Source organism: Malania oleifera, chromosome 3 (genome assembly GCF_029873635.1).
Source record: "Malania oleifera isolate guangnan ecotype guangnan chromosome 3, ASM2987363v1, whole genome shotgun sequence".
NCBI lineage: Eukaryota > Viridiplantae > Streptophyta > Magnoliopsida > Santalales > Ximeniaceae > Malania > Malania oleifera.
The window spans coordinates 27,520,627-27,532,320 of record NC_080419.1 but is presented as its reverse complement, the minus strand read 5'-3'; the positions used below and the strand labels follow the sequence as shown (position 1 = coordinate 27,532,320).

General features: G+C 38.7%; 2 protein-coding genes across 2 annotated transcripts; both read left to right on the top strand.

Annotated features, from left to right (window-relative positions):
• Window positions 1–396: 396 nt before the first annotated feature.
• LOC131151225 (SKP1-like protein 1) lies at window positions 397–5,941 on the top strand. The gene is made up of 2 exons (XM_058102479.1): window positions 397–568; window positions 5,817–5,941. The coding sequence occupies exons 1-2, from the start codon at window positions 397–399 to the stop codon at window positions 5,939–5,941; spliced, it is 297 nt and encodes a 98-aa protein (XP_057958462.1).
• Window positions 5,942–5,989: 48 nt separating this feature from the next.
• LOC131151052 (importin subunit alpha-1a-like) lies at window positions 5,990–10,736 on the top strand. The gene is made up of 10 exons (XM_058102226.1): window positions 5,990–6,491; window positions 7,290–7,386; window positions 7,472–7,563; window positions 7,676–7,807; window positions 7,915–8,100; window positions 8,204–8,367; window positions 8,449–8,527; window positions 9,282–9,410; window positions 9,675–9,802; window positions 9,892–10,736. The coding sequence occupies exons 1-10, from the start codon at window positions 6,243–6,245 to the stop codon at window positions 10,229–10,231; spliced, it is 1,596 nt and encodes a 531-aa protein (XP_057958209.1). The 5' UTR covers window positions 5,990–6,242; the 3' UTR covers window positions 10,232–10,736.
• Window positions 10,737–11,694: the final 958 nt, after the last annotated feature.

Here is an 11,694-nt window from a genome sequence, read left to right as displayed (position 1 = left end):
AGTAAAGATTTTAGAGCATTATCTCACCTTGAATATCTTTTTTTTACCAAAATTGTAAGATTTTTAATATTTTAAAAATTATGTTTCCGTTATATGATGAATTTTTAATTTTTCAATTTTTGTTCGTGTACTTTTTTTTGCTATAATTACATTTCACAGTATCTAAAAATACAATTATTTTAATCAAAAATCATAGTTTATCCAAGAAGATACAATGAGCCATTAGAGGGAATATTGAAGAAATTTTTTTAAAAAAAATTAAAATGCTATACAAAATTAAAATATTAAAAAGAATTATAATCCTCCAGCGGCCACCTTCACGGCATTCCAGAATTACACATTGTCTCCCATACTTCAATTTTTCAATTGATCGATCGATTCGTTGTTTGATTCACAATGACGATCACCCTAAAGACCTCCGACGGCGAAATCTTCGAGATGGAGGAGGCTGCGGCGATGCAGGCGGGCACGATCGAGCTCCTGATCGAGGACGACTGCGCCGGTGACGTCATCCCATCCACAACGTCACCGCCGCCCCCCTCTCCAGGGTTCTCGAGTACTCCAAGAGGCACGTGTTGAAATATGGCTCATTCTAGAAGCCTACAATTGCCATTGAAGTCTTCAATGGTGGGCTAATTTTTCAAAGGTAGGTGATTAGTGGTTGTAATAGTGGTTTTTCCTAACCTATATAAACTCATCACCTCCATTTGTATTCTCATCCCCAAAATTGCCTACTTCTCTCTCAGGCACATTCTCTCTTCTCTCTCTCATTTTGTAATATTTCTACAATAGAGAAATATTGATTTATAGTGTCCGAGGACGTAAGCACAATTTGCCGAACCTCGTTAATTCTGATGTTCTTCCTTTTATCTATTCGGTAGTTAACTTTTGTCGGGTATAGTTATAGTAATATATTGTGTTAATTACATGTCTAAGGAAAATTCTATCTAGGAAAGAGGGATTTAAGCGGTCCGTTGTGACCCCCCACTTCCCTGGGAATTTACCTGGTATAATTTTGCACAATTATTTACTCTCTATTTACCTGTACAATTGTAACTGTGATAAAGTTAGGTGGAACAATCTCAAGTTTCACAACAATTGGTATCAGAGCCAAGGTTATTCTTAGTATGCTCTGTGGTTGCAGCTTAGTCTGATCTTCCACATCAGAAAAATTTTCCTTGGGCTATTGGCATTCCGCATCGGCAACTATTGAATAGCATTTATGGCAGAGATGGCAGATAGTGCAAAAGCATCCACATCAAACTCGTCTATTTTGGCAAGAACTACTGTGACAAATGCCAGATTTGCAGTGGAGATTTTTGACGGCACCGGTCATTTTGGTATGTGGCAAAGTGAGGTTCTAGACGCTCTCTTTCAGCAAGGTCTAGACATTGCCATTGAAGAAGAGAAACCAGAAGATATTGAGAAGAAAGAATGGGGGACCATCAATCGATTAGCATGTGGTACAATTCGATCGTGTCTTTCAAGAGAGCAGAAGTATGCATTCTGTAAGGAAACTTCTGCAAACAAGTTGTGGAAGGCACTGGAGGAGAAGTTTTTGAAGAAAAGCTCTCAGAACAAACTCCATATGAAGAAGAGACTATTTCGCTTCACTTATGTCTCGGGTACCACTATGAATGATCATATCACCAACTTTAATAGGTTGGTTAGTGATCTAGTTAATCTGGATGAGACTTTTAAAGATGAAGACCTGGCTTTGATGTTGTTGGGATCGCTTCTTGAGGAGTTTGAGTTTCTTGAAACTACTTTGCTCCATGGAAAGGATAAAGTGTCTCTTGGCGAGGTTTGTGCTGCTTTGTACAGCTATGAATTGAGGAAGAAGGACAAGCTTGAAAGCACAAATGGAGCCAACGAGGCTCTAGTAGTACGAGGTCGTTCACAAAGCCAGAATAGAAGAAAGAAAGAGAGATCCAAGTCAAGATCCAGACCAAACAAAGATGAATGTGCCTTTTGTCGGGAAAAGGGGCACTGGAAGAAAGACTGTCCGAAGCTAAAGAATAAAGGCAAACCTGATAAAGGAAAGGCCATCTCAAATGTGGCTGAGTACGAAGATAGAAGCTCAGATCTTTCGCTTGCTGCTACGCCATCAACTAGTTCTTCGAGCATATGGCTACTAGATTCTGGGTGTAGCCATCATATGTGTCCCAATCGGGATTGGTTCTTTGATTTTAAAGAACTAGAGGGTGGAGTCGTTTACACAGCAAATGATATCCCTCTTACCACACATGGGATTGGTTCAGTCCGCTTGAGGAATCAAGATGGATCAATTAAAATATTGACGGACGTTAGATATGTACCAAGTTTGATGAAGAATCTTATTTCTGTGGGAACCCTAGAATCAAAGGGATTCAAAGTAACAGCAGAAAATGGAGTCATGAAGATCATCTCTGGTGCACTTGTGGTAATCAAGGGAATTCGGAAGAACAATAACTTGTATCACTATCAAGGTCGTACAGTTATTGGGACGGCAGCAACAGTTTCTTCTAATGATAAAGCAATAGAAGCAACTAGGTTATGGCATGTAAGGCTTGGGGCATGCAGGTGAAAAATCCTTGGGACTTCTTACAAATCAAGGATTATTAAAGGGAGCAAAGACCTGCAAGCTAGATTTCTGTGAACATTGCATCAAAGGGAAGCAAACAAGAGTGAAATTTGGTACTGCAATCCATAATACCAAGGATATTTTGGATTATGTTCACTCTGATGTGTGGGGACCTTCCAAGACAACTTCACTAGGAGGAAAACACTACTATGTGACCTTTGTTGATGATTTTTCTCGAAGAGTATGGGTGTATACTATGAAAACTAAGGATGAAGTGTTAGGAGTTTTCCTCAAATGGAAAAATATGGTGGAAACTCAAACAAGCAGAAGGATCAAGCGCCTCCGTACAGATAATGGTGGAGAATATAGAAGTGATCCATTTCTTAAAGTCTGCGAAGATGAAGGTATTATACGGCACTTCACAGTGAGAAGTACACCACAACAGAATGGAGTGGCAGAACGTATGAATCGAACATTGTTGGAGAAGGTTCGGTGTATGCTATCCAATGCTGGGTTGGGTAGAGAATTTTGGGCTGAGGCTGTAACATATGCCTGCCACCTCATCAACCGCCTACCATCTACTGCTATTTGTGGTAAAACACCATTGGAGAAATGGTTTGGAAAGCCTGCTACAGATTATGATTCCTTACATGTATTCGGTTCCATTGCCTACTATCATGTCAAGGAATCAAAGCTGGATCCGAGGGCAAAGAAAGCAATCTTTATGGGAATCACCTCTGGAGTAAAGGGATATCGTCTTTGGTGTCCAGAAACAAAGAAAATAATCTTCAGCAGGGATGTTACCTTTAATGAATCTACTTTTTTAAGAAAGGTGACAACAGAAAGTGTTGAGCAAAAAGATGGTGCTCCAAAACAGGTGGAGTTTGATAGAAGAATTGTTTACCCAGAAAATGAAGACTCTCCTATGGTAGAAGAAGAGTCGCCTATAGAAGAGGTTTCAACCCAAGAACCTCCACAGCAACATGAATCTATTGCATTGAGTAAGCCAAAGAGAAAAATTAGAAAGCCTGCTCGCTTTGTTGACATGGTGGCTTACGCATCTCAATTGCAAACGATGATACTCTTGTTACTTACAATGAAGCAATCCAAAGTTCGGAAGAAGAAAAGTGGAGGGAAGCCATGAATGAAGAAATGCAGTCCCTTCATAAGAATCGAACATGGAAGCTTGTTAGTCTTCCGAAGGGAAAGAAGGCAATTGGATGTAAATGGGTATATACAAAGAAAGATGGATTTCCTGACAAGAATAGTGTTCGCTACAAAGCAAGGTTGGTGGCTAAAGGCTATGCACAAACGGAGGGAATTGATTACAATGAGGTATTTTCTCCAGTAGTATAACATTCCTCCATAAGAATCTTATTGGCTTTGGTAGCAAAATTGGATATGGAACTAGTTCAATTAGATGTAAAAACTGCATTTTTACATGGAGACTTGGAAGAGGAAATCTACATGACTCAGCCAGGAGGTTTCAAAGTTGCTGGAAAAGAAAATATGGTGTGCAAACTTGAAAAATCGTTGTATGGATTAAAGCAATCTCCAAGGCAGTGGTACAAACGATTTGACAAGTTTATGATGGGGCAAAAGTACAGAAGAAGCAAATATGATCACTGTGTGTATTTTTGCAAGTTACAAGATAGATCTTTCATATATCTTCTTCTTTATGTTGATGATATATTGATAGCCTCCAAAAGTCAGACAGAAATTGAAAAACTGAAGGCTCAATTGAATAGGGAGTTTGAGATGAAGGATCTAGGCGAAGCAAAGAAAATTCTCGGTATGGAGATAAGTAGAGATAAGAAATTGGGGAGGCTTTGTTTGACTCAAAAACAATATTTGAGGAAAGTACTAAAGCGTTTTGGTATGGATGAGAAGTCAAAACTTGTTAGTACTCCGCTTGCTCCTCATTTCAAGTTGAATGCATCTATGTCTCCAAAAACTGAAGCAAAACGAGAATACATGTCAAAAGTGCCGTAGTCAAGTGTTGTTGGTAGCTTGATGTATGCCATGGTGTGTACAAGGCCCGATATTTCACAAGCCGTTGGAGTTGTGAGCAGGTATATGCATGATCCTGGAAAGGAACATTGGCAAGCTGTGAAATGGATTCTACGATACATTTTGTATACGGTAGATGTTGGACTAATATTTGAGCAGGATAAGCAAGATGATCATAGTATTGTTGGATACTGTGATTCCGACTACGCTGGTGATTTGGATAAGCGTCGGTCAACTACTGGCTATGTTTTTACTTTTGCAAAAGCGCCAGTTAGTTGAAGGTCTACTTTACAGTCAACAGTTGCTTTGTCCACTACAGAGGCAGAGTATATGGCAGTCACAGAGGCTGTGAAGGAGGCAATTTGGCTTCAAGGATTGATGAAAGATTTGGGAATTGAACAGAAGCACATCAAGGTGCATTGTGATAGCCAAAGTGCTATCCATCTAGCAAAGAACCAAGTCTACCATTCAAGGACAAAACACATCGACGTTCGATATCACTTTGTTCAAGAAATTCTGGAAGAAGGTGGAGTAGTAATCCAGAAGATTCGAACCACTGAGAATCCTGCTGATATGATAACAAAAGTGGTAACAGTGGTCAAGTTTCAACATTGCTTGCACTTGATCAACATTGTTAAAAATTGAAAGATTTGCGCTACAAGCGCGTTTGAAGACATTATGGAATCTATGAGAGATGTTAAGAGATGGAATTTCGCCAAGGTGGAGATTTGTTGAAATATGGCTCATTCTAGAAGCCTACAATTGCCATTGAAGTCTTCAATGGTGGGCTAATTTTTCAAAGGTAGGTGATTAATGGTTGTAATAGTGGTTTTTCCTAACCTATATAAACCCATCACCTCCATTTGTATTCTCATCCCCAAAATTGCCTATTTCTCTCTTAGGCACATTCTCTCTTCTCTCTCTCATTTTGTAATATTTCTACAATAGAGAAATATTGATTGATAGTGTCCGAAGACGTAGGCACAATTTGCAGAACCTCATTAATTCTGGTGTTCTTCCTTTTATCTATTCAGTAGTTAACTTTTGTCGGGTATAGTTGTAGTAATATATTGTGTTAATTACATGTCTAACGAAAATTCTGTCTAGGAAAGAGGGATTTAAGCGGTCCGTTGTGACCCTCCACTTTCCTGGGAATTTACCTAGTGTAATTTTGCACAATTATTTACTCTCTATTTACCTGTACAATTGTAACTGTGATAAAGTTAAGTGAAACAATCTCAAGTTTCACAACAGCACGCCGCCGCCGACGACAACGACGATCTGAAGTCCTGGGTCGCCGGCTTCCTCAAGGTCGATCTAGACGCCCTGATCGATCTGCTCATGTTTAGTATCGTATCTCTTCTCTAGCCATCATCTTCAATTCTCCCTCTTGCAGTCGCTTTGTAAAATTATCTAGAAAACTAGAAATGGGAAATGAGAAATGTTTTCCACGACTAGACAGGCCCTAATCTTGCCTCTGTTTTGAAATCTTACAGTCAGAGACTGGTATCTTGGAATATTTATCTTCAAAGCAAAATTTGTGCCAAGCAATTCTAAAATTCTCTCTCTCTTGGAGAAGCTAGCTAAAGGCTTAAAAGCCTCATTTCTCCCAATCCATGTATATTGAGCTTGTCAAAGCCATCTTTTCTGAAGCAGTCTCTTTGTAGCAATGGCACATACTGATATTGCACCGAGTCCTCGAAGCACCAATCTTGGTAACAAAGTAGGAGCCTTTCTCGTGATCTTGACAATCTTCTGTGTCCTGTTTCGCTTCATTCTGCATCTCATTGCCAAAACTACCCATTCGAAGGAAGGCCAGCAAAGGACTGGAGAAAAGATCAACATAGATGAGTCCCAGAAGAGCATAGGTGAAGAAAGTCTACAGAAGAAGCATATAGAAGGCCTCCAAGCCCAGCAGGTACCTTTCTCCTCTTCATACCTACCGTCTTATGCACGAATCATGATGGTAGGTGCACAGGTTGGTTGGTTAAGCAGGTCCGTGAGGTTTAAAATAGGATGTGTTGAAGAACTTTTTTGGCTTTTTTCTCTTCATTTTCATTTCTGCATTTTTTTTAAGGGTATGTTTGCATGAAGGATTTTTGTAAGGAAAGGAAAGAAAAATGAGATTATATATATATTTTTTATAAATTTATTTTAATAGGATAAAAAATAAAGAAAAATTAAATGTTAATGATAAACCAAATTTTTTTTTTTTTTTGTTGATTTGGTATATTTTTTATTCTCTTTTATACTTTTCTTAATAACCAAACATAAGAAATTGGATTCCCTTGCCTATTCCTTTCCTTTCTATCATATTTTCCAAGTTCTAAAGGAGGCCTAAAGCTCAAGTATTTGACCTACATAAACGATTTTTTCCATTCCCAAAATGTAAAAACATGTTTCCAAGAGTCATCAACTATGTTTTAAATATTTTTAAGAAATGAAAACATATCAAAGACGACACTGATAAAAACATAGGAATAGAAATGATGCAAATCAAAACATTCCCAAACACATTGACTTTTGCTGCAAGTGCAGGATTGTGCATTTTGCAGTTATTATTATTATTATTATTATTTTGATCTGCTGTACACATTGATTCATTTGGGCTACACATTGAGTCATTTGTGCATTCTTTACATAGTCTCGTCATTGGTGCATTTTGCTTTTGTGTTTGATTTTAGCTTTTATGGTTGTCAATTGATGCAAATTACAGTTAGAAAGTCTTCCTTCATTGGTTGCTGGGGTACAGTCAGATGAGAGAAGTTTGCAGCTAGAGGCAACTATGCAGATCCGCAGATTGCTTTCTAAAGGTATCAACGTGATACTAATGATCTCTCTCTCTCTCTCTCTCTCACAATTGCAATAATAAGCATATTCTTTCAACCCGTTTATTAGAACTAAACCCTCCAATTGAGGAAGTTGTACAATCTGGTGTTGTTCCACGCTTGGTTGAGTTTCTTTCCAGTGAAGATTTTCCAAAGCTTCAGGTCTGAATTCATACTCTTGCCATCGTAGTCTTGTTTTTATGACATTTGTGCGTACTACATGAGTATGTTTATTTATTTGTATCTTTTCAGTAATCATTTGAATCTTGTATAGTATGAGGCAGCTTGGGCCCTCACAAACATTGCTTCTGGAACCTGGAGGAACACTAAAGTGGTGATTGATCATGGGGCAGTCCCAATCTTCATTAAGCTTCTTGCTTCTTCAAATGATGATGTTCGTGAGCAGGTATTTGCTGAGATAATGGACCTCTTCGTAAACCGTATGCTCTGTACCAAATATGTGATCGCAAAAGAGTAATCTGAGGTGAAACATTTCCTTCTGAAAAACTGTAGGCTGCATGGGCATTGGGAAATGTGGCTGGTGACTCTGCCAGAACCCGGGATCTTGTACTCAGCCAAGGTGCCTTGATGCCATTATTGGCACAGTTATATGAGCATGATAAGCTTTCAATGTTGAGAACTGCATCATGGACGCTCTCAAACTTCTGCAGAGGCAAGCCAGAGCCTGAATTTGAGCGGGTTGTCATCTCTATCACTCCATTTGTTTTTTCCACCTTTGCTTCTAGTGAATCTTTTGAAGGCCCTAATGTTTTATACCATTTGAAATTCCTTGGGCGCCCAGGTGAAGCCTGCAATTCCAGTACTAAAGCATCTTGTTCATGCAAATGATGAAGTCGTCCTGACAAATGCGTGCTGGGCACTGTCATATATCTCTGGTGGCCAAAACAAAAATGTTCAAGCTATAATTGAGGCTGGTTTCTGTCCTCATCTTGTTGAGCTCCTCCTGTATGACATATATATTAAACCCTTCATTATCTATTGAATGTATTTAAACCTGTAAGTTTTGATATGAATCTTTTGTTTCAGTCACCCAACTCCTTCAGTGCTGTCTCCTGTCCTTCTTATTATTGGAAATATTGTGACTGGAGATGACAGCCAGACTCAGGTATGAGCTTGTGGGAGGCCTTTTGCGGCCCCTTGCATTTATTATATTTTTCTACAACCCAAGAAATCTGCCTAGCCTATTGTGAACTTGATTTCATTCTGAAAATTTCTTTCAGTGGCAGTTCTGAAGTCTTACCAAAAACATCACACTACCATTTTATTTATTTATTTTTAAAAATGGAAAAAGGAAAGCATGGTGTTGTTTGAAAACATCATGTCATACTTTTTTGAAAAAAAAAAAAAAAACTGAAAGCATGTTGTTGTTTTATTTGGAGGGTTGGGGATCTGTGTGCTGCGCACTTTTGCAGCATGGGAGTTGATCTCTCTCTCTCTCTCTCTCTTTCTCTCTGTATGTATGTATGAAGAGTGTGAATTCAATAAGACGGGTTTCCCTTGGCTTTGCTCTCAAGTTGATGAAGCTGTATTTTTTCCATCAGCTCAAATGAACTGCAATGGCTGAAAACCCGTAAAATTACTGTGAAATAGACTTGTAACTTTATCTCTTTTCAAAGCAAAATGAAGTATTTCTGCCAAAATAGCCTGAAACAAAAATAACAAACTTTGATATGTGCATCTCTCATCATAGATGGACATTCGGCTCGATTTTGTTTCTTTATTTTTTAATGAATTTAGATATATACAAAGGCTATTAATCTTGCTCTTGCTATTTGCTCTATGCCCATTATGTTTTTTTTTTTCTTTCTTTAAGAAAAAACACTGAGTTTGTCCAAGTAATTGGGTTTTTGCCTATCCAGTGCATAATTGATCACGGTGCACTTCCATGTTTGCTGAACCTGCTGACCTGTAATTACGAGATGAGCATCATGAAGAGTGCTTGCTGGGCAATCTCCAACATTACAGCTGGAAACAGAGAACAGATACAGGTGAGATAAATCTTAGCAGGATTTAATCAAAATGCGTACTCCTAGACTGCCCTTCTGCCAACTGCAGAAAATTTTCTGATTTCTTTCTAAATAATGGTTTGTTTTTTCACTTGCCAACTGAGGTTACATAAATATCTGATCAGCCCTATTTTGGTCTGGTATCTATTGAAGTCTTAAAAGTATTTCTTGAGACATAACATTTCCTGTGATCTATTGGTAGAATGTTATACCAATGCTCATATTTTGAAATTTAAAATCACACAGGCTGTTATTGATGCTGGTCTGATCGGCCCTCTAGTGAATCTTCTCCAAAATGCCAATTTGGATGTACAGAAAGAGGCTGCATTGGCAATAGCAAACGCTGCCTTTGGCTGCACTCAAGAGCAGATGAAGTATGTAATCTTTCAAGTTTCTTTGTTTGCTTCAGTTCTTCCAACTTTAGTGTGCAATGTAGGATTTTGATCATATTCATGGTTAACAGGCACCTGGTGAGTCAAGGATGTATTAAGCCATTGTGCGATCTCCTCGAATGTTCTGATCAGAGTGTTGTGAGTGTCTCACTTGCTGGGCTAGAGTACATCTTAGAGGCTGGTGAGGCAGAGAAGAATTTGGGTAGAACTGGAGATACTAATTACTATGCTCAGTTGATCGACGATGTAAATGGGACGGAGAAGATAGTAAACCTCCTATACCATCACGATGACTTTGGCAACTACAAAAATGCAGAAAGGATTCTCAAGACATATTGGACGGAAGAGGAAGAGGAAGAGGAAGAGGAAGACGAGGAGTCGACAAGTGAGGAAGAAGAGGAGGAGGGATGAGACATTTTCTTTAATAGATTGATTGTTCCTTGCCTGGGTTCCTTCCCCTTTGGAGGGAATTCTTGTTCTTAATTGTTCCTTTTTCTTTTTTTCCTTCCTAATGGTAATGTCTTCATGGTGCCCGTTACCATATCCTCCAAATATTATGGGCCGTTGTAATTAATGGTGCGTCTTATGTTCTTGATCAATTGCTTGCCTTCTCATTGGTGATGCTCTGAAGAGACCACCTGATGTAGGACAAGGCCGGCCTTGGGAATATCCTTGCTCGAAAATAATTAAGAAGAGTTGGGGGTTAAGGAATTGTGAGGTTAAGTTTGTAGTTTATTAGGTGTGTTTTCAGTATAAATTAGTATGGGATTATATGAATTTGTGGGTTGTTTGTAATATTTGTGTGAAGGAGGGGTATATTTGTAATGTAATATAGTTTTAGGGATTTAAATGTAATTTTATGTAAAGAGTCTTTCTTATAAATAGTGTATGGAATTTATGTTGGAGGCAGTTGATGAATTTGAATTGTTAATTGAACATGAGTTTCCCCCTAGTATCTCCTCTCCCCTCCCTTCCCCTTCCTCTTTTCTAAATTCTCCATGGTTGTAGAACCTTGATTTTGCCCCTACATCATTTGGTATCAGAGCCTCACCAGTCTCCATTCTTCCATTTCAGTCCACCCTTTCTCCCTCATTCTTCTCCTTTTCTCTTCCTCTTCTTCTTCTTTCTTCTCTATTTCTAATCTCCTATTCTGTCTGTAAGTCCCTGCAGCCTAGCAGCAGTCTGCCCTCTTCTTCTTGTCTATTTCTCTTCTCCTTCTCTTCTTCTTCTCCTCTTAATTCTCTCACCTCTCTCATTTCTGAATTCTATGGGTGTCTTGTGGCGGTTTTTGTCCAACAACACCTCCAACCTCTCACTTTCTCATATATATATATACATACATAATTTCAGTTAAAAAAAAAATAAGAAACTAGAAAGCAATTCTGCAGTTTTTAAACTTTTTAGAAATTTCAATCGTGTCCCAAATTTCGAACACCACTTTCTAGCCACCATCCTACAACACCACCAAAACAAAAACCCCCCGAAATCCTTCCCCTCAAAATTTTATTGTCGTCTGACCATCAGAAGACCCCTACGCGCCGACCAAAACTTCTGCAGCCATCGGCACTTTGAAAACTCTCATCTCCTGTGTTTCTCTCATAACACGGCCACCATCGATAAACTCCTAGCAGCGCACGCACCCCATGCGCCAATGACCTGCGACTATATGAAACTTCCACAGTTTTCTGCAATTTTCGGTCTCCACAAAAAATTGCCCAGCCATGATATTTTGGGTTTTCTCCATAAATTTTGATTTGCAAGGAGATAATTTTGCTTGTGGACCCAACATTTTGCAAGCAAGGGTGATAATTTCACATGAAACCCTAGAAATTGTCACTGGTAGCAATAAATATTATGTTTTGTTACTGTAATTT